Consider the following 24,337-nt stretch of genomic DNA (forward strand, 5'->3'; position numbering starts at 1 on the left):
AAAACATAATCTGAAAAGATACATGCACCCCAATGTTCACTGCAACACTACTTATAATAGCCAAGACATGGAAGTAACCTAAATGTCCACTGACAGAGGATTGGATAAGAAGATGTGGTACGTATATACAATGGATATTACTCAGCCAGAAAAAAGAATGAAATGATGCCATTTGCAGCAACATGGATGGACCTAGATATTACCATACTAAGTGAAGTAAGTCAGACAGAGAAAGACAAATATCATGTGATATCACTCATGTGGAATCTAATTTTTAAAAATGATACGAATGAACTTATTTACAAAACAGAAACAGACTTACAGATATTGAAAACAAACTTATGGTTACCAAAGGAGAAAGAAGGGGGGAAAGATTAAATCAGGAACTTGGGATTAACATACACACACTACTATATATAAGATAGATAACCAACAAGGACCTACTATATAGCACAGGGAACTCTTCTCAATATTATGTGTTAACCTATATGAGAAAAGAACCTGAAAAAGAATGAATATATGTATAACTGAGTCATTTTGCTGTACACCTGAAACTAACACAACATTGTAAATCAACTATACTGTAATAAATTTTTCTGAAAAAAGAAATGTAAGTAAATAAATAAATAAAAAATGAGGATGTGGTAAGACTGCACCACTCTTTTCACATCTTTGGTGGTGGTTCTAATACCTGAGGTTCCCCCAAGGAATGTAGTATTGCTTTTGATTTATTATTTTTTTAGGCAAGTGAAATACCACATGCTTCCTTTGGTCTTTTAGACCATAATAGCCTTTACTGTAAGAGTCTGGGAGCTAAAGTGAGGATTCTACTATCTGCTGAGGGTCACTATTTAAACTACCACACAGAAACTACAAAATAAATCATGAGTGATAATCAGGGTTCCATTGAGACCGCTGAGAGATATCCTGGTTAAAAATCCATTTATCTCCTAAACGCAGACTCTGTGAACTCCCACTACAATGGCATCCTGTGTCCCCAGGTACCACTGTTGTTGCAAAGTCGGTGTTCAATAATTCCTAGAAATTTGAGGTAGTTGCCTAGTCTCAGTGTGCAGTGACCATGAAAAATGTCTACAGGTCCCACTGGGGAAGGGGACTCCCCTTATATGTTTGTGATATTACTGAACTGTCTTCCTCAAATGTGCCTGCCTCCTTTTCAAAGGGCTCTGGGTCTATAAAGTAAGTCAGTCTAGAGATTGAAGGAACAGTAACAGTTCCCTATACCACTGGCTCAATTCAGGCAAAGTCCTGCAGTAAACCAGGCCCCTACACGTAAGAGAATGAAATTATAACAATATCTCATGTCATATACAAAAATTAACTCAGAATGGATTAAAGACCTAAATGTAAGACTGGAAACCATAAAGCTCCTAGAAGGAAACATAGCAGAACACTCTTTGACATAAATCATAGCAATATTTTTTTGGCTCTTTCTCCTAAGGCAACAGATACAAAAGCAAAAATAAACAAATGATATCTAATCAAACATAAAAGCTTTTGCACAGCAAAGGAAACCATCAACAAAATGAAAAGACAACTTACTGAATATCCAAATATATAAACAGCTCACACAACTCAACAGCAGAAAACCAAACAATCTGATTTTAAAATGGTCAGAAAGAGGAGCTTCAAGATGGAGGAAGAGTAAGACGTGGAGATCACCTTCCTCCCCAAAGATACATCAGAAATACATCTACATATGGAACAACTCCACAGCACACCTGCTGAACGCTGGCAGAAGACCTCGGACCTCCCAAAAGGCAGAAACTCCCCACGTACCTGGGTAGGGCAAAAGGAAAAACAGAGACAAAAGAATAGGGACGGGACCCGCACCAGTGGGAGGGAGCTGTGAAGGAGGAAATGTTTCCACACACTAGGAAGCCCCTTCGCGGGTGGAGACTGCGGGTGGCGGAGGGGGGAAGCTTCGGAGCCACGGAGGAGAGCACAGCAACAGGGGTGCGGAGGGCAAAGCGGTGAGATTCCCGCACAGAGGATCGGTGCTGACCAGAACTCACCAGACAGAGAGGCTTGTCTGCTCACCCGCCGGGGCGGGCGGGGCTGGGAACTGAGGCTCGGGCTTCAGTCGGATCCCAGGGAGAGGACTGGAGTTGGCAGCGTGAACACAGCCTGAAGTGGGCTAGTGCCCCACAGCTGGCCGGGAGGGAGTCCGGGAGAAAGTCTGAACCTGCTGAAGAGGCAAGAGACTTTTTCTTGCCTCTTTGTTTCCTGGTGTGCGAGGAGAGGGGATTCAGAGCGCCGCTTAAAAGAGTCCCAGAGACGGGCGCAAGCCGCGGCTAAAAGCGCGGACCCCAGAGACGGGGATGAGACGCTAAGGCTGCTGCCGCCGCCACCAAGAAGTCTGTGTGCGAGCACAGGTCACCCTCCACACCTCCCCTCCTGGGAGCCTGTGCAGCCCGCCACTGCCAGGGTCCCGTGATCCAGGCACAACTTCCCTGGGAGAACGCACGGCGCGCTTCCGGGTGGTGCAACGTCACACCGGCCTCTGCCGCCACAGGCTCACCCTGCATCCGTGCCCCTCCCTCCCCCCGGCCTGAGTGAGCCAGAGCCCCCAAATCAGCTGCTCCTTTAACCCCGTCCTGTCTGAGCGAAGAACAGACGCCCTCAGGCAACCTACACACAGAGGGGGGTCCCAATCCAAAGCTGAACCCCAAGAGCTGTGCAAAAAAGAAGAGAAAGGGAAATTTCTCCCAGCAGCCTCAGGAGCAGCGGATTAAATCTCCACAATCAACTTGATGTACCCTGCATCTGTGGAATACCGGAATAGACAACGAATCATCCCAAATTGAGGAGGTGGACTTTGGGAGCAACAATATATATATATTTTTTCCCTTTTTCTATTTTTGTGAGTTTGTATGTGTATGTTTCTGCATGTGATTTTGTCTGCATAGCTTTGCTTTTACCATTTGTCCTAGGGTTCTGTTGGTCCTTTTTTTTTCCTTTTTTTTGGTATAGTTTTCAGCGCTTGTTATCATTGGTGGATTTGTTTTTTGGTTTGGTTGCAATCTACCTTCCCTTTTAATACTTAAAAAAATTTTTTTAATAATAACTTTTATTTTAATAACTTTATTTTATTTTTTCTTTCTTTCTTTTATTTTCTTCCCTTTTATTCTGAACCGTGTGGATGACAGGCTCTTGGTGCTCCAGCCAGCCGTCAGGGCTGTGCCTCAGAGAAGGGAGAGCCAAGTTCAGGATACTGGTCCACAAGAGACCTCCTAGCTCCACATAATATCAAACGGCGAAAATCTCCCAGAGATCTCCATCTCAACGCAAAGACCCAGCTCCACTCAACGACCAGCAACCTACAGTGCTGGACACCCTACGCCCAACAACTAGCAAGACAGGAACACAACGCCACCCATTAGCAGAGAGGCTGCCTAAAATCATAAAAAGGCCACAGACACCCCAAAACAAACCACCAGACAAGGACCTGCCCACCAGAAAGACAAGATCCAGCCTCATCCACCAGAACACAGGCACTAGTTCCCTCCACCAGGAAGCCTACACAACCCACTAAACCAACCTTAGCTACTGTGGGCAGACACCAAAAACAACAGGAACTACGAACCTGCAGCCTGTGAACAGGAGACCCCAAACACAGTAAGTTAAGCAAAATGAGAAGACAGAGAAACACACAGCAGATGAAGGAGCAAGGTAAAAACCCACCAGACCAAACAAATGAAGAGGAAATAGGCAGTCTACCTGAAAAAGAATTCAGAATAATGATAGTAAAGATGATCCAAAATACTGGAAATAGAATGGAGAAAATAAAAGAAACGTTTAACAAGGACCTAGAAGAACTAAAGACCAAACAAATGGTGATGAACAACACAATAAATGAAATTAAAATTCTCTAGAAGGGATCAATAGCAGAATAACTGAGGCAGAAGAACAGATACGTGACCTGGAAGATAAAATAGTGGAAATCACTACTGCAGAGCACAATAAAGAAAAAAGAATGGAAAGAATTGAGGACAGTCTCAAGAGACCTCTGCAACAACATTAAACACACCAACATTCGAATTATAGGGGTCCCAGAGAAGAAGAGAAAAAGAAAGGGACTGAGAAAATATTTGAAGAGATTATAGTTGAAAACTTCCCTAATATGGGAAAGGAAATAGTTAGTCAAGCCCAGGAAGCACGGAGAGTCCCATACAGGATAAATCCAAAGAGAAACACACCAAGACTTAAACTAATCAAACTATCAAAAATTAAATACAAAGAAAAAATATTAAAAGCAGCAAGGGAAAAACAACAAATAACACACAAAGGAATCCCCATAAGGTTAACAGCTGATCTTTCAGCAGAAATTCTGCAAGCCAGAAGGGAGTGGCAGGACATATTTAAAGTGATGAAGGGGAAAAACCTAAAACCAAGATTACTCTACCCAACAAGGATCTCTTTACAGACAAGCAAAAGCTAAGAGAATTCAGCACCACCAAACCAGCTTTACAACAAATGCTAAAGGAACTTCTCTAGGCAGGAAACACAAGAGAAGGAAAAGACCTACAATACCAAACCCAAACAATTAAGAAAATTGTAATAGGAACATACATATCGATAATTACCTTAAATGTAAATGGATTAAATGCTCCAACTAAAGACACTGACTGGCTGAATGGATACACAAACAAGACCCATATATATGCTGTCTACAAAAGACCCACTTCAGACCTAGGGACACATACAGACTGAAAGTAAGGGGATGGAAAAAGATATTCCATGCAAATGGAAATCAAAAGCTGGAGTAGCAATTCTCATATCAGACAAAATAGACTTTAAAACAACGACTATTACAAGAAGTAAAGAAGGACACTACATAATGATCAAGGGATCAATCCAAGAAGAAGAAATAATAATTGTACATATTGATGCACCCAACACAGGAGCACCTCAATACATAAGGCAAATACTAACAGCCATAAAACGGGAAATGGACAGTAACACAATCATAGTACGGGACTTTAACTGCCCACTTTCAGCAATGGACAGGTCATCCAAAATGAAAATAAATAAGGAAACACAAGCTTTAAATGATACATTAAACAAGATGGACTTAGTTGATATTTATAGGACATACCATCCCAAAACAACAGAATACACTTTCTTCTCAAGTGCTCATGGAACATTCCCCAGGATAGATCATATCTTGGGTCACAAATCAAGCCTTGGTAAATTTAAGAAAATTGAAATGAGACTAGATATCAATTATAGGAAAAACTCTGTAAAAAAAATACAAACACATGGAGGCTAAACAATACACTGCTTAATAACCAAGAGATCACTGAAGAAATCAAAGAGGAAATCAAAAAATACCTAGAAACTAATGACAATGAAAACACGATGACCCAAAACCTATGGGATGCAGCAAAAGCAGTTCTAACAGGGAAGATTATAGCAATACAATCCTACCTTAAGAAACAAGAAAAATCTCAAATAAACAATCTAAACTTACACCTAAACCAATTAGAGAAAGAAGAACAAAAAACCCCAAAGTTAGCAGAAGGAAAGAAATCATAAAGATCAGATCAGAAATAAATGAAAAAGAAATGAAGGAAATGATAGCAAAGATCAACAAAACTAAAAGTTGGTTCTTTGAGAAGATAAACAAAATTGATAAACCGTTAGCCAGACTCATCAAGAATAAAAGGGAGAAGACTCAAAATCAACAAATTAGAAATGAAAAAGGAGAAGTAACAACTGACACTGCAGAAATACAAAGGATCATGAGAGATTACTGCAAGCAACTATATGCCAATAAAATGGACAACCAGGAAAAAATGGACAAATGCTTAGAAGTGTACAACCTTCAGAAACTGAACCAGGAAGAAACAGAAAATATAAACAGACCAATCACAAGTGCTGAAATTGAAACTGTGATTAAAAATCTTCCAACAAACAAAGCCCAGGACCAGATGGCTTCACAGGCGAATTCTACCAAATATTTAGAGAAGAGCTAACAACCATCCTTCTCAAACTCTTCCACAATATAGCAGAGGGAGGAACACTCCCAAACTCATTCTACGAGGCCACCATCACCCTGATACCAAAACCAGACAAAGATGTCACAAAGAAAGAAAAGTACAGGCCAATATCACTGATGAACATAGATGCAAAAATCCTCAACAAAATACTAGCAAATAGAATCCAACAGCACATTAAAAGGATCATACACCATGATCAAGTGGGGTTTATCCCAGGAATGCAAGGATTCTTCAATATACCCCTATCAATCAATGTGATACACCATATTAGCAAATTGACAGAGAAAAACCATCTGATCATCTCAATAGATGCAGAGAAAGCTTTTGACAAAATTCAACACCCATTTATGATAAAAACCCTGCAGAAACTAGGCATAGAGGGAACTTTCCTCAACATAATAAAGGCCATATATGACAAACCCACAGCCAACATCATCCTCAATGGTGAAAAACTGAAATCATTTCCACTAAGATCAGGAGCAAGACAAGGTTGCCCACTCTCACCATTATTATTCAACATAGTTTTGGAAGTCTCAGCCACAGCAATCAGAGAAGAAAAGGAAAAAAAAGGAATCCAAATTGGAAAAGAAGAAGTTAAGCTCTCACTGCAGATGACACAAAACTATACATAGAGAATCATAAAGATGCTACCGGAAAACTACTAATGCTAATCAATGAATTTGGTAAAGCAGCAGGATACAAAATTAATGCACAGAAATCTCTTGCATTCTTATACACTAATGATGAAAAATCTGAAAGTGAAATTAAGATAACACTCCCATTTACCATTGCAACAAAAAGAATAAAATATCTAGGAATAAACCTATCTAAGGAGACAACAGACCTGTATGCAGAAAAGTATAAGACACTGATGAAAGAAATTAAAGATGATACAAACAGATGGAGAGATATACCATGTTCTTAGATTGGAAGAATCAACATTGTGAAAATGACTATACTACCCAAAGCAATCTACAGATGCAATGCAATCCCTATCAAACTACCACTGGCATTTTTCACAGAACTAGAACAAAAAATTTCACAATTTGTATGGAAACACAAAAGACCCCGAATAGCCAAAGCAATCTTGAGAAAGAAAAACTGAGCTGGAGGAATCAGTCTTCCTGACTTCAGACTATACTACAAACCTACCCTAATCAAGACAGTATGGTACTGGCACAAAAACAGAAATATACATCAATGGAACAGGATAGAAAGCCCAGAGATAAACCCACGCATATATGGTCATCTTGTCTTTGATAAAAGAGGCAAGAATATACAGTGGAGAAAAGACAGCCTCTTCAATAAGTGGTGCTGGGAAAACTGGACAGCTACATGAAAAAGAATGAAATTAGAACATTCACTAACACCATACACAAAAATAAGCTCAAAATGGATTAAAGACCTAAATGTAAGGCCAGACAATATGAAACTCTTAGAGGAAAATATAGGCAGAACACTCTATGACATAAATCACAGCAAGATCCTTTTTGACCCACCTCCTAGAGAAATGGAAATAAAAACAAAAATAAACAAATGGGACCTAATGAAACTTAAAACCTTTCCACAGCAAAGGAAACCATAAAAAAGACTAAAAGACAATCCTCAGAATGGGAGAAAATATTTGCAAATGAAGCAACTGACAAAGGATTAATCTCCAAAATTTACAAGCAGCTCATGCAGCTCAATATCACAAAAACAAACAACCCAATCCAAAAATGGGCAGAAGACCTAAATAGACATTTTTCCAAAGAAGATATACAGATTGCCAACAAACACATGAAAGAATGCTCAACATCATTAATCATTAGAGAAATGCAAATCAAAACTACAATGAGATATCATCTCACACCAGTCAGAATGGCCATCATCCAAAAATCTACAAACAATAAATGGTGGAGAGGGTGTGGAGAAAAGGGAATCCTCCTGCACTGTTGGTGGGAATGTAAATTGATACAGCCACTATGGACAACAGTATGGAGGTTCCTTAAAAAACTAAAAACAGAACTACCATATGACCCAGCAATCCCACTACTGGGCATATACCCTGAGAAAACCATAATTCAAAAAGAGTCATGTACCACAATGTTCATTGCAGCTCTATTTACAATAGCCAGGACATGGAAGCAACCTAAACGCCCATCGACAGACAAATGGATAAAGAAGATGTGGCACATATATACAATGGAATATTACTCAGCCATCGTACAGAGCGAAGTAAGTCAGAAAGAGAAAAACAAATACCGTATGCTAACACATATATATGGAATCTAAAAAAAAAAAAAAAAAAGGTCATGAAGAACCTAGGGGCAAGATAGGAATAAAGAGGCAGACCTACTAGAGAATGCACTTGAGGATACGGGGTGGGGGAAGGGTAAGCTGGGAGAAAGTGAGAGAGTGGCATGGACATATATACACTACCAAATGTAAAACAGATAGCTAGTGGGAAGCAGCCACATAGCACAGGGAAATCAGCTCGCTGCTTTGTGACCTCCTAGAGGGGTGGGATTGGGAGGGAGGGAGACGCAAGAGGGAAGAGATATGGGGATATATGTATATGTATAACTGATTCACTTTGTTATAAAGCAGAAACTAACACACTATTGTAAAGCAATTATATTCCAATAAAGATGTTAAAAAAAAATCGTCAGAAGACTTGAATTAACATTTTTCCCAAGAAGACATACAGATGGCAATCAGGCACATGAAAAGATGCTCAACATTGCTAGTCATCAGAGAAATGCACATCAAAACCCCAATGATATATCACTTCACACCTGTCAGAATGACTATCATTCAAAAACAATGCAAATAACAAATGTTGGCAAGGATGTGGCGAAAAGAGAACACTCGTACACTGTTGGTGGGAATGTAAATTGGTGCAGCCACCGAGGAAAACAGTATGGAGGTTTCTCAAAACACTAAAAAATAAAACTGCCACGTGACCCAGCAATCACACTACTTGGGTATACCTGAATAAAACAAAAATGCTAATTGGAAGAGATACATGTGCCCCAATGTTCATAGCAACATTATTTACAATAGCCACTATATGAAAGCAACCCAAGTGTCCATTAATAGATGAATGGGTAAAGAAGATGTGGTTTATGTATACAATGGAATATTACTCAGCCATAATAAAGAATGAGATTCTGACATTTGCCACAACGTGGATGGACTTAGAGCATATTGTGCTTAGTGAAATAAGTCACAGAGAGACAATATATCACTTATATGTGGAGTCTAAAAAATAAATGAATATGAAAAAAAACAGAAACAGACTCACAGATATACAGAACTACGGGTTACCAGTGGGGAAAGGGAAGCAGGGAGGGGCAAGATAGGGAGAGGGGATTAAGAGGTACAAACCACTATGTGTAAAATAAATAAGGTACAAGAATATATTGTACAGCCTAGGGAATACAGCCAATACTTTATAATAACTTTAAATGGAGTATAATATATAAAAATATTGAATCACTATGTTGCACACCTGAAACTAATATAAAATTGTAAGTCAGTTACACAATTTAAAAAAATAAAAAATAAAACAAAGCAGTTTAAACTCTTATTTATGCATTTTCATTCCCATGCAACCCAACTTAACAATAAGACAATGGATTACAGTCTACGCCTTCCTTCGATGCTTCTGAACAATTTTGAGTTGGAGACCTTTTCTCTCCCAGTCCAGCTATGCTCAATATCACAAATCGTCACTTTTTTGCCTCAATCAGAGGAAAGGGATCTTTGGCTTATCTCCTCTAAAGGAAAGAACTTAGTTTCAGGACACAAGAATCCTGGATTTAAATTTCTCACCCTGACAGCAGGAAAAACAAAACCAAAAAGATAACTATCTGATACCCTTAACCTGTCTGGTTTCAGTTGCCTCATGTGTAAAATGGGAATAAAGCTACCTTTTTTTCCTGACCCATACACTTTCTTGTCTTCCCTTCAAGGCTATGTTGCTTGACTCCTATATTGCACTTTACCTGTGTTCCAGGACACTCTCGGGGCATTTGTGTCTGCTGTTCTGATGGAGATGTGGACGGTAATAGGTGCACTCCTTTCAAAGAAGAAGTCATATACTTCCAACTCCACCTGTAAACAAACAATTGCATATGAACCACACATTGACCATTTATAATATAAAATACCATTATTTCTGGGCTATACACCACAGATGGAGGCAAAACTGATTCAGGTTTCTGCTGTTGCCTGATCTCATTTTTGACAACCTAATCTCACTTTTTCAGGCTGTAGGTCTTGTTCCTTAGTTTATCAGTGTTTTTAACTTTTCCTCTCTGTGAAAGAAGTTCTTAACCCCAAATAAGCAAATATGCTAGACATGTTTCCCTGCATTTGCTCAGAAGACTATGTCAGTCCAGCATCAGACCACTAGAGCCTCTCTCAAAGCAGTGGTTCTCCACTGGCAGAGCCTCTTCAATGACTCCATGAATACCAAATAGGCTAGCAGCTTTGTCTCTCTTCCTTCTTACCTCATAATGTCTCCTCTCAGAATGACTGCTTTTTGGTGGCTGATAGGCAATTTGCATGTCACTTAGGTCTTTCCAGGTGAAGGAGGACACCGGTCTGGTGTGATCCCACAGGTGAGTCACATAGCCTTGGCGCGGGGCTTTAGTAATGTTGAACACCAGCAAGGGTTTGGGGGTCTCATCCTCTTCACAGTCCAGAACTGATGTAGTCAAAGAGGTCAGGATGAACTGATCCACTTCCAGAATAAACATGGCCATGAATGCAGCCCTTGGAATCTGATTAGGGATGCCAGCTCTGATATAGACGGGTAACCACACACTCTCTGACTTTTGAAGGAGAAAGAAAAGATGAAGGGGGAAACAATATAAATGATGCTATAAAATCAGGGTAAATAGTATGATATTTAACACATTCCTATTTCCTTCACGCCAGCCTGAGTATGTGTCTTTTACTGGTGGGGCACACAGAGAACTAATGCTGAGCTCATACTTGAGGAAGCTCAGTGGCCAGAGGCAGAAGAATAATGGTATCTGTGCTGGGATCAGTCTCTAGTCCTTGTTTGCCGCAGGAAGGAATAAACAAGTGTTCTCAGATGTGGAGCAAGTGGGACAGAGTGTTGGTCTAGGGTCATCCTGGATCCTGACCTTTAGGGTGCATCTGTGAGAAGCCAAAGAATCTGAGCAGAAAGAACCTGGAAGTGGAAATCATATCCTAGGAGTGTCGAAAGGAACTGCAATTGACCAATAAGGTTAGAAATGTACTCTCCCAAGATGAGAGGCCTTCGCAATGGGGGATCTCCAGAGGAACCATGAAATTGCCCCGAGACTAAGCAGCAGCTTGAAACATCTGCCAGACTCAGAGAACATGAAGTCATATTCCATCAGTGCCTGGTCCAATAAGACCTCTCTCTCCAAACTTCTCCAAACCACCCACCCCCCAGCCTGGAAATTCAGAAACTAGTCAGCAAGGCTCAAAGAAAGAGAGAAACAGAAGAAGACAACCCCACCCCCTTCTCACTGCGTGATTTATAAAGACAAAGGAGTGATATGCTGAGACAGCACAGAGTTTACACTATTTAGTCTTCACGAGCCATTGAAAAACATTTGAAGATTTACAATTTAAACAAGAATGGGGAAATTACAGTATGAAAGGACTGGTGCCGAACAATAAGACCAATTAAACCTAGAGTTAAGCCTAAATAAATGTTATTTGAAACATACTAACAAAATGGATACAAATGTCAAAAGAGTGTACTTGAAATAAAAGATGATGCAAGCAATCATAAGGTATAAAAACGATAAACTGGAACTAAAGTTGCAGATTATATTAACCAAGCCTGCTGGTGAGTAACTGCAGTGAGAAAGGATAGATAGGATCAATCCTCATAATATATAGGAAGGATGCAAAAGACTTCATTTTTTACTTTAAATGTTAAAAATATAGGTTAAAGAATTTTTTTAATTTTAAAGTGGGATAAAGATTTTTCAAATAAGTAAAGATAAAGGCTAAGAAAATATAAACTAGAGTGCAAGATAATTGCTTTTAACTAGCAAGAAAGCAGAAAACAAGATGATAGAAAAAAACCCACAGATACCCATTATTATAGAAATATAGCCTATATTCTCTTGTTCAAGACAAATATTCTGAAATTTAAATATCCAATTATATCTACCTTACCAGAGAGGCACTTAAAATTATATACAAAGATTAAAAGTAAAAGGATGATCCTAACTTATCATGTAAAGTTTGCAGTTGTAACCATAAGAATTTCAAAGAGAAATGAATTCAAGGCAAGAAACATTAAAAAGGACAGTGTGGGCAGTTGACAGTGATAAAATGTACAAGACAAAGATTCTTATAAGCATCACTATATTTAATACTATTCTGGCCAAACCAGTGGAGAAAAGAGTAGAAAAAAGAGGAATAATTATTGAAAAAGAAAGGAAAAAATTATCATCATTAGTGAAAGATGTAATTATGGTCTTTAAATGCCCAAAGAATTGAAAAATTTTTAGAATAATTGAATTCAAGAATGAAGCCAGACAAAAGAAGATTAGTCTAAGAAATAGCTCTCCTATCTATCATCGGTAACCAATGAGAAGAAATAGTGGAGGAAAAGAAGACTAGTCATAATAATTTTACAAAAACAAATTGTCTAGGACTGGACTTAAGTGTGCACAACTGACATGAAGAAAACTACAAACTTTACAGAAACATATAAAATATCATTTGCCTCGATGAAGTTAGATAACTTTTGTCTGGATGAGACAACTCAATATGGAAATGTTCCAATATTCTAATTCTTCCCAAAATAATTTATAGTTTTAATCCAATCCTGATAAAAAATATTTAGGGGCTTTTTTAAAAAACTAACATAAATATTTAATTACTTGCCTAGAACTAAGAATAGGTGAGAATGAATAAGAAAATTTTGAAGAGGAAGGACTCATGGCTATGAGGAAGGACTTGCCTGTAAAATGTTAAAGTCTATTATAGACCTTTTATATTTAGAATAATATGGTACTGGCACAAGAATAGGTAGGCAAATCTAAGGAACAAAAGAGCTAGCCTTGAAATAGACACATAATATCTTTCTATACAATAGAAGACTCATCTAAAAACATGTCCATTATTCAACAGTGTTGAAAATTTTGGCTACTTGGAAAAAACTGTTCTGTGTTTCAAAATATGATAAAATTCATTTCAGGCAGAATAAAAAGGCAAATATAAACAGGAAAATGTTTTTAAATCTGTAAGAAATTACGGGTGAACAGTCATTTAGTCACTTGATGAGGAAGGACTATACCAGCATAAAAATTAAAAAATAGCAAGATACAAAACTTCAAATACAGTATAAATTCAGTTCCATAAACTAACTCTGGTGTGCATGCCTCCCCACTCACTCTGTATGTGTGTTTGTGTATGTGTGTGTAAGGGTGTATATATATAAAAATGGTGGAAATACCCCTAGTTTTGTTTTCTTATTTTTCTTTCTGTGCTTTTAAAAAAAAATCCTCTGCTGTTGAGCATATTACTTTTATATCTGTTTGTGACATGCCAAATTGACTATGGAATAGGTTAATTCTAAATAATACAGGAAGGTTATTTTAAAGGGGAAACTCCTAACAAAACTGATCTGAAAACATAAAACCCTTTATCAATATACAGAGGAAAAAGAAGAAAAATCAATTAGGAGGAAAAATGGCTCTAATTTTTTTTTACAGATACAAAAAAGCATTAAAAGGGAAAGGAGTTTGACGTCAAAACGAACAGAAGACACATACTAGTCGTTAAGAGACGTAGGGTTTAGTCTTGACTCAGCCAGGCATGTAGAGTCAAGGTTCGCGAGGTTCACGATTTCTCTGGCTACCACTATAAAACAAGGGGCTTGGGCTAAGCCAATTACTTCCAAACCTGGCTGATGATCAGTTTTTTCACTAGCAAAATATGTAGAGAGGTTATTACGTGTCCAACTTTGTGCCAAGTGCTTTGTAAGCATTATCTCATTTAATCCTCTCAATAAGAAGTAAGTACGACTATGCCCGTTTTGAGATTTTTAAAATGAGGCATAAAGTACAAAGTCACACAGCTAGTTAACATTTGAACCCAGGCAACCTGGGCCCAAAGTCATGCTCTTAACTGTTAATGTTAGACTCAAATCTATTCTTTCAAAGCTCCCCAAGTGATTCACCTGATCAGTTTGACCAGACTACCTCAGGGTTTTTCCAAATCTCAATTATAAAATTCTATAATCCTGTTTACTCATTTCCTTATCATTCCGTGTTTTATTAATTCCTGTGGTAATAATGTTCAATATTTGACTGGGTCTGTTAGGAGAAATCCTAGTGAGAAGTCAGCCTGTGAAAGACGGAGGTCTTCCACAAATGTCATCTCAGATCACCTTAAATCAGCACAAAATCTGAGCTGTTTCAGCAGGTACACAGTCACCCCAGCTTCCCAAATAAACAAGTTACAGCATACATGAATTAAGAGAATAGCATGTCAAATCTCTTATATAGGCTGATTTCACTTTCTGTCATCGTTTCCATGGGAAGAGATCAAAGGAAAGAAAGGGCAGGAGAATGTAAAAGAGATTGGAAGATGCAGGAAGTCCTTGGGGGGCTGTCTCCTTGACAACCCAGTCCTCCAACTCAAAGTCTGAAAGAGTGAAAATGATATCATCTGCTACAGCCATAAAAGTAGGACTGAAAAAAAAAAAAAAAAAAAAGTAGGACTGAGCTCCCCCTCTCTCCCAGATTCCTGTGGCCTTGCAGAGTGGGTGGGTGGACCCTCTGATTTCCTCTAACAGATGAAAGGAGGTTCTAATAAAGGAGTAAATGAAGCATCAAAGAGTAGGAGTTACAAGCGCAGAAACGGGAATCTGAGGAATACTGAAGGGAACGGGAGAAGAAAGTTAGCATGTAACCTGACCCAGGTCCTTTCTAAGCTGCTTCAGTGATGATAGAGCTACAAGAGAGCCAGAGAAGGGAAACTATGTACTGATATTATATACAAAAGCTACTGTTTCAAGCACGTACTGGCAGAACAAGTCTGCAGTTCGCTGAGCTGTTCTACCCACAACCATACAGGAACCAGCACGAGCGCCCCCGTGGAACTGGCTTTCTTGCTGTGGATCAGCTGGGGACACAGACACATAACCCCACAGACTCTACCTTGTATATGATTTTACTCCTGCTATCTGTGAGGTCCAGTCGGATGGAGATGTAATCAATGTGCGGAGAAGGGGGACTCAGATGTTGATATCGAAGCCCCGACAGCAAGAACTCCTCACAGCTCACTTTGAGACTTCCTATTTTCTTCAGTCCCAGGGGACATCTGCCACCAGGACACTTCAGTTCTGTTCCCAGTTCTAGAATGTACAGCAGTGAATTAAGAGAGTCACTTGTACATTAATGATTGTAAAATTTAAACACCCATCCTCCCTCCCATGGGTACTCATTCCCTCTCACTGCCCAAAGACTACTCACATGTACCCTCCAATCATTCACTGAGTAGGTTGTCATTTTCTTGAAAACCTGTCATTGCCTTTACTGAAAAGAACAGTTGACCAATTATCCAATCAGGTTCTTAACCACCAAAAGTGACCAAGAGAAAAAATATATAAAATGCATTTTCTGGTGCTGGACCGTCTTTGACTAACAGGCTCACTGTAGGCCTTCCACTGTCCTGCTCTGGTCTTCCTTTACAGCATCCACTTCCATGGTACCATCATGCCATCTCTGCTAGAATATTCTACTCACTGAAATTCACTCCCCTTAGTGCTTGTCACACACTCAAATCCTGAAAACCTTTTCAGGTCGACTTAATCTTTTTTCTAAACCTTTCTTCAAATATTCATTGACCACCTGAGCCAACCTGCTGTCTCCCACTGAAAACCACAGTCATCTCTCCAACACATAGTCTTTTGTCTCTGTCCAACTGCCTTTTTCACTCCTGCACAGTATATGATACTCACAGGCCACTTATTTGTCTAGTGGCCTTTTGCACATTTCCCTGATGTACAAAATGGGTATCCTACTTCCTACCCTGTGAAGGCTGTGAAGACCAAATGAGATGACTTATTGTGCATGTTTTCAGCTATAAATTTCTGTCCAAATTCAAGGTATTACTGTGATTATGATTTTCCCTTATATTTTTTGGTCTTCCCACAGTGCTTGAAACACTATTATGCATCTAGGAGGTACCCGAAATGTGATAATTAAATGAATAACAGAAAGAACGTTATCCATTAACTCTTCCTGATTTAAACCATGGCTGCTGCCCACCAGCTCTACCTCAAACCTGCTCCAAGTCTAGTAATACTTAGTAAATTCACCAGCTACTTTTGCTACCACTGCCATTGCTACCTACTATTAATAATAACAGCTGACAGTTACCGAGCACTTGCTATGAGCCAGACACTGTGTTAAGCACTTTTGTGTCTGTGTGATCTCATTCACTCCCATCTTTATACAATCCTATGGAACAGCCACTATCCTTGTCCATTTTACAGAGACTTAGACAGGTTAAATAATTCGCCTAAAAGCACACAGGGAATAAATAGCAGAGGCAGTTTTCAAGCCCGGGTTTTTCCAATTCCGAAGTCTACACTCTTAACCACTAACTTACATTTTTCAACCAGCTACAAATTATATTAAGTAAAAATCTTTGTCATGGTAGAAGATGACCATTTACAGATCTGTCAGCTTTAGTAACATTCAGATAAGTATTAAAACATATCATACGAGACTCAGGGAAAAAACTGTGTGGTTGATCTCCACGAGGTTCTTCCGGCCAGGGCTCCACCACAACCAGCTGGCCATGGGCTGGCAGCCGAGTTCCCACAGGGTCCAGCCTGACTGTACACTCCAGACTAGTCGTCCTCTCATAATCAAATCTGAGCAGGTTTTTATCAATGGCTCGGGACAGGCCATAGAATTCAGACACCTCCAGTACATTGTCACTCATACGGATGATGTTACAGTCTGGTTCCAGGAGATAGACCCGCAGGATAAAGGTTTCCGTGAAGGTGTCTGTCTCAGTCAATCTGTGGACAGAACAGAGCAAAGGCAATATTATTGGTGCCCATGTACTTCTGATATTGTGTACTAACTTGGCTGGAAGCTTAAAGATTGGCTTTCACACAATCAGTGTGTCACGTAGAGTGTGGATTTTATTTTACACTCTACTCTCAACCTCTCTCTTCTTTTCCCTTCTTCTCCTTACCTTGGTGACAACTCCTTTTCCTGTTTCTTCCCTTTCCAATGACCCTTCTTTTAACACCTTCTCTCAAATCCATCATCGATACTGGTATTTAAAGACTGCTATGAGCTCAGAGTCCCTTCTCTAGCATGTGTGCAACTTAAGAGTATCCAGCATGTATAATTTATGGATTGACTTTTAATTCAGGAGTGAGGGGGTGAGGGGTTTCTGAAGCACCAAGGCCCTTTTGCTCTTCAGAAATGCCACTACATGAATAGTCATCTACAGTCTAGTTGGGGTGCTCTGCTCAGCGCTTGGCATATAAAGGGTATTCCGTGATTGTTACCTCCATTCCCTTCATTCCCTTAGTGACTCTGTTTTCTGGATATTTACAGAGACCAGCAGATAGGGGTTGTCACTCTTTACTGAAGGGAGAAAATTAATGGGTGATGGGTGTGTATCAATAATGCAGCTCCTAACTGACATGCTTTCACGATGGCCCGGGCAGATACTAAACTCTTCATGAAGAGTATATCATTCAGTCTTCACAGGAATCTAACATAAGTGTGGTTAATCCCATTTTACAGATAAGGAAACAGGCACAAGGAGGTCAAGTAGCTTGCCAAAAGGGCTAGAGACGAGGTAAGAGGGTAATAAACATGCTCCCTGGTTTTCTGCCTCCAACTCCTCTGAATATTCTATTTTAAATCCTCAAGACCAAGGAACTTGACAGGTCCTCTAACTCTGCCCTTCATGTGTGCTCCTCTACCCTCCCCATCCCTCAGAAACTCAAGGAAGAAAGAAATAGGAACAGCTAGAATTCATTAGCTTTTCCAGCCCTTCCCAGCAAGCTCTTTGAAGCTAATTTGTTTTTTAACTTTAAAGTCTTAGGAAACTCAAACAGCCTTGTATGCTGATTGCATAGCTTCCTAAGGAACCCTTTGGTGCCATCGCATTTCCTGAGCACAGCATTCGGTTCACCCCTCTCTTTCGGCGCTTGTCATTCTGAATCACAGTTAGCGACCCATCTTTTGCATGAGACCATGAGAACCAGTCTATGTCTCCTCATGTTTTTGTTTCCTATGTCTAGCATGGGCCTAACCTATAGCAGATGATCATAAGTGTTTATAGGATGATTCACTGTGCTACAAAACTCTAGACTCATATTAGTGTAGTACTTAAGGGAAATTCATGCTGCCGTATTTTACTCTTAAATACTCTTAAAAGCAACAAAAACCAAGTAAAATCTATATAAGGCCTACTCCACCTACACTGAATTCTCAGTTGCTTCTATAAAGTGAGCAATACCATAACCATGAGCTTATATTTTTTTAACATCTTTATTAGAGTATAATTGCTTTACAATGGTGTGTTAGTTTCTGCTGTATAACAAAGTGAATCAGCTATACGTTTACATATATCCCCATATCCCCTCCCTCTTGAGTCTCCCTCCCACCCTCCCTACCCCACCCCTCTAGGTGGTCACAAAGCACCAAGCTGATCTCCCTGTGCTATGTAATTTTAAATTAACTTTTTATTTAGATATAATACACAGACCCTAAAATTTACCTTTTTAAAGTTTATAATTCAGTGGTTTCTAGTATATTCATAAGGTTATGCAACCGTCATGCTCCCTAATTCCAGAACATTTTTATGACCCCCCCCACCATAAAAATCCACACCCATGAGCATTCACTCCCCATTCACCCCTTCCTCAACAGCTGGCAACCACTAATCCACTTTGTCTTTATGGATTTGCCTTTTCTAGGCATATCATATAAATGAAATTACACAATATGTGACCTTTTGTGTCAGACTTCTTTCACTTAGCGTAATGTTTTCAAGGTTCATCCATGTTGTAGCATGTATCAGTACTTCATTCCTTTTTATGGCTGAATAATATTCCATTGTATGGATATACCACATCATGTTTACACATGCATCAGTTAGATTGTTGCAACTTTTTGGCATTTATGAGACATGCTGCAGTGAACATTTGTGTATAAATTTTTGTGTAAATATATCTTTTATTTCTCTTATGTATATTTAGGAGTAGAATTGCTGGGTCATATGGTCACTTTGTCCAACTCTATAATTGATTTTTTGAACCTTTTTAAAATATAACATGTTGAAAAATAGAAGATATTGCACTTCTAATAAATAAGCAGTTGATAATCAAAAAGAAGAATTTCATTCACTTTTGGAATATATTTTCCTCCTAATTCTCATTAAAAATTTGTAGTTTGTAATCTCCATTTTTTATCATAAGTGGGGAATTGAATGACCAGAGATACCCATACAAGAACTCTAAAGAGAAACAGGAGAGGGCTAATAATTTGCCACAGAAATGCCCCAAGGAAGATGATATAAATAAAAGTAACTGAAAGGTTGCTACAATTCTTGCCTCACCCACTCAGGTCTCCAGTTCCTACTGCGAATTACTTGTTTGAAATCTAGTAACTCCCATCATAATAATACCTATCCAAAGAAAAAGAAGTACACAGAGTGGTTATCTGCTAAGGAATGAACAATGCTTCTATGCTGCTTACCTGTAAAGTCTAAGCTTCACTGTGTCTTCATCAAGAATTGGGCAACCGTTGTGAGTATACTTTACTTCATTGGGAAGGAAATGGCAGTCAAAGACCTAGTTCACATGAAGAAATGGATACATATCTGTGAGAAAACTGGTACATTTTTAAATTTTTCCAGCAGTAAAGTACTGCCTGAAGAAATTATGGTCTCTTAGCATTGTGTGTGTGTGTGTGTGTGTGTGTGTATGTGTGTGTGTGTGTTTTAACCATCACCACCTGTACCCACCCCCATGCCTATGACCATCCTGCTTATATAGCTGTGTTTTGCTTTGAGAATATCTAAATTATGAAAATCCAAGCAGATCAGGCAGATAAATTAAGCAGTGATTATCTCTAAATAACTATCTTTTTCCAGTGTATAGTACATTTAAAATATGGTTCCATCTTTCAAAATGTTATTTACCAACACCATAGCAACTGAGTCAGAGAGGTCTACCTCTGTGTATGTAGAAACAGGCATGCATTACCCCACATACAAACACGCTGTATTAGCTCTGTATTTTTTTCTTCTCCTTTTATTGCTTTCTTTTCCAAATAGTATATTTAAAAATGAAGCCACTTACTACAGACACTATTGTGGTCGATCAGAGCCAAACACGACCCACAGATGTTTCTCATTTACTTGCAAAAGCCTGCTTTTATTAGTTATGTAATAGCAGAAATGACTGATGAGACAAATAACAATGTCAAGGCAATTTTCTCTATTCAAACAAAATTATAATTAACTGTATCACCTCACTCAGAACTACTAAGGATTGCTAATTGTTATATTCTGGGAGTCATAGTTTTTAAAAGAAGAGTTTTCTCTTCCATTCACACCATGACCCTCATTCTGCCCGATCTGACTTGGTAGAGTTCTAAGAAATACCCTCGAGGTATTCACATATCATCACTGTTGAGTTCATGCTATTTAGCCTGTACCTTGTTACAGCCTCAAACATTTACAAACAACATAAACCTCCCTGAGAAGACTTTCTCACTAATACAAATGATCGTTTCCTACAGACATCTTTGGTTCCTCTTTTTAATTGACAACAAGGAAGGAGATAAAGGAAAGACCTTTCCCATATCATTGACAGATAGTCACTGTAACAAAGAGACAATCTGCTTTGTTAAAAGAAACATCTGTTTTATGTTTCATAATATGTTTTCCTTTTATAAAAGGCGACAACCATAATTCCATAAATTTACTAACTAAAACAAAGGAGAGCTAAATCCTTTTCTAATTACTGTCTAGCTTTGTTTTTTTCCACTTCAATTGCTTTTCAATTACAATTTATAATTAAATTGTCACACATTCCTAACTCATTACTCACTTTAATGACAGCAAACTCGTTCAAACTAGAGATATTTTCTACTTCTGCATTTCCTATTCAAAAGAGCGAGCTCAGTGCTAAACGGGGGTGCTTTTCCACCCAGGAAATTTCTTGCTTTGGGTCAGGGGTGAGAAGTACTGTGAGTGGGTAAGTCTTGTCCTAAAACATGAGGAAAACATATTGCCATCAACCTTCTCTAATTGACTATCTCGAGAAGGTTATCGAGACAGAAGGTACTCGTGTGCACCAAGTGAAGTCCCTTTCCAAATAACCAATAGGAAAATGAACCTGTTGGTCCTACGACAAACTTCAGTAATGGAATGAAAACACTGATTGAACAGATGTTAAACAAAACATTTTCTGTACAACTCACATGAAACGGTTCATTACACAGCAGGCTGTTGTTAATACAGTCATCTCGCTAGGAATGGGCCCAAATAAGCCTGCTTTCAACTTACCAGTAAGCTCTATTAAAGAGTAATGTTTAGGATGTGTGTGTGTGTGTCTGTGTGTGCATAATTGGCTTGGCTATGCTTGGCTGCGTTTAATTTCAAAAACTCCATAAGAAATCAATCCCTGGGGAGAACTGCATCAACCTGAATTTAGTACAGCTACATATTGCAAAAAAGCAGTTTTCATTTAGGGATTTTGTTTGTGTTGAAATTATCATAATGAAAAAATAGGATCACCAAGTGGTTTGAGAAACAAAGTTTTCCGGACATACAGATTTCATGATAGTACACAGTTCTCATATTTGACCAAAAGGCAACGAAACTCCACATTTTAATGGACTCCTTTCCACAGAATAACTGTTAGCAGCTATATATCACATATTTACTTTAGATGATATAAATCTGTTTGAGATGTCAGATGTACCTCTGGATAGACATACACTAAACATTATCTTTCAATCAGCACATTAGAGGACCCTTTGGGGATGTTTGGAGCCCTGCCCCCTTGCCTTGCAATGCAGACTTCCCTAAATCAGACAGATACGTTGTTTCTGTTCCACATTGTCTTTCTAGTAATGGATTTTTGCCAGAAAATCAGCGAAAGTTTGAAAATGAGACAACTTAGAGATCTATCACAACACTTGATCCTTGTGACCAAATAAATGTTTTACCTAGTTCTAGTCACGTGGATCCCTTTTTGCTCTCCAGTGCCTCAGAGCTAGCCACATAGTGAAGACTATTAAAATATCACTGAAAATGATGATATTTTTCATTACTCTCATAGAAAGTGCTATATGAAGCACTTGAGAAGTCATAGGCTATTTGGGATGGGGAGAGGATATCCCCAGAGGCTGGTTTAAGTAACAGGAGATCCTCCCCAAAATGCTTTCTAAGGAGGGAGAATCTGGTGAATAATAGGCCTTTGGTTTTGCATGCTTGGGGCCAGAGCTTAATACAGCTGGACCATAGATTACCCCAGTGCGCTACAAGGAGGAATCTTTCCTCTCTTCTTATCTCACAAAATATATTCAGCCTTACTTCTAAATAAATGTTGCACACATTTTTTTGATATATTGATTGGAAGGGTTACCAAATTATCAGTTCATCAGTCTTTATGAGGCATCCACCTTTTTCCATATAGCCCTGGGTCTCTGCTCTATCAGGGATCCCAGACATCTAGGATTCGGGTCCTATTTTGCTGCTCCCCAAAACTCCAAGGATTTGCTTTTGACCCCCGTGCCTGTAGTTAGGGCTCCACGGCCTGCTGCTGAGCCTATTCGTGTCACCTACTCATCGCATTTAGTGCATTGGGGCTCCAGACATGAGCTATCCCAGGCGTCTCCTTTATCCCTAACTTATAGGTGCCAATCACACTTTCCAGCGTAAGTTATGTTGGGTGAAAGTGGGGAGATGTTGCACTTACCACACAAATGGGAAAACCAGGGTGACCTGGGTCCATGAGCACATACTAACATTTTTTAGATGCCCATCTGAAGCTCATGGACTGACAAAAGAAAAACTCACAGGAAACCGGAGGGAGACATTTAGTCACAGTCACATGAGCCATACTTCCAAAGTGAGAGCCTGCCATAGCATTCTGATGTGTTTCAGAATCAGACTATAACTGTAATGGAAGTAAAGGAAATGTCCAGAGATGTCAACTTGAGCTAGCATCTATCTCAGTCTCTTTAGTTCATCTTTACGACATCTAATACCACTTTTGAATAAGCCGATAGAATAGTTTTTTAGCCAAATAGAGAGGAAGAGGAAGAACATTAATGCTCACAGTTCAGCAAACAGAAATGCTGTATTTTGCTAGGAGCAGCAGCCATACCCAGCATTGAATATTCTGAAAACTGTTTGCCTTGAGAAGAAAGTTAAACCACAGTAGAAACAAGTAATAAGACCAGAAGCAATTTTCTATTGTGTATAAAGATAAGCTCTTTAAGCAAATGTATGATAATACAGACTTTCCTAAACCCAATGAATTAGAGGGTAACTCCACCCTACAAAAGGATTGAGCACCTAACACCCTTAAATGACAAGGTCTCCATGGTAGTGATTAAAGGGAAAAAAATTTTTTATGAAGACATTTTTGAAGAACAATGAATATTTAAAATGAAGTGTCTTCATATATCATTTCCAGATCTCATCCCTTACTCAAGGGAACGTTCAAGGGATGGTAATAGATGAAAATGTCTTCGTGTTTAACTTTTGCTATTCTGCAGTCACAAATGTGTGCTAAAGATGTCCTGAAACCCTGATATCTTATCCAAAGGCACTCTGGCCATGGGTGAGATAATTTGGGGGCAGGAATAGTCCCATGAAGACTGACCATATCACACCACACAGGAGACTGCCCACTCCAACCCGTTTTCATTCTCTCTCCCTCTCGTTTACTTCTCTCTCTCTCTCTCTCTCTCCCCCTCGCTCTGTTTTTTTCTCTCTCTCCCCTAAGATTCTCATAGAGTGGCCATGTACCTAAAATAAGATGTGATTCCCTTACCATTATGCCTTTTCCTGGCTGATTAGCTGTTTTATAAGGAATATTTACACAAGATTTCATCAATAAGAGAGGATAAATTGGAAAGACTTGTCAATTTGGTACATTACTAATTTTAAAAATGCATCCATCCATATCTGTTCGAACCATCCTTCCTCCAGAGGGGTTGACATAAATAGGAGTAACTCCTGTTGGTTTCAAGGCTGTAATCCACAGTCACCCAAGAACATTCAAAAAACAGGTTTGACCAATCTCA

At 39.0% G+C, this 24,337-nt stretch overlaps 1 protein-coding gene across 1 annotated transcript in view; it reads right to left on the reverse strand.

The window, feature by feature from the left end:
* Positions 1-24,337, reverse strand: part of FREM1 (FRAS1 related extracellular matrix 1) — a 168,313-nt gene that overhangs the window by 127,695 nt on the left and 16,281 nt on the right. Inside the window, exons 3-7 of the mRNA XM_067744415.1 lie at positions 19,769-19,863; positions 16,763-17,064; positions 15,191-15,387; positions 10,520-10,843; positions 10,013-10,121 (exon numbers count right to left, since the gene is read on the reverse strand). Coding sequence (XP_067600516.1) covers positions 10,013-10,121; positions 10,520-10,843; positions 15,191-15,387; positions 16,763-17,064; positions 19,769-19,863 — 1,027 coding nt within the window. The remainder of the gene's footprint in view (positions 1-10,012; positions 10,122-10,519; positions 10,844-15,190; positions 15,388-16,762; positions 17,065-19,768; positions 19,864-24,337) is intronic.

This window comes from Pseudorca crassidens, chromosome 7 (genome assembly GCF_039906515.1).
Source record: "Pseudorca crassidens isolate mPseCra1 chromosome 7, mPseCra1.hap1, whole genome shotgun sequence".
Classification (NCBI taxonomy): Eukaryota; Metazoa; Chordata; class Mammalia; order Artiodactyla; family Delphinidae; genus Pseudorca; species Pseudorca crassidens.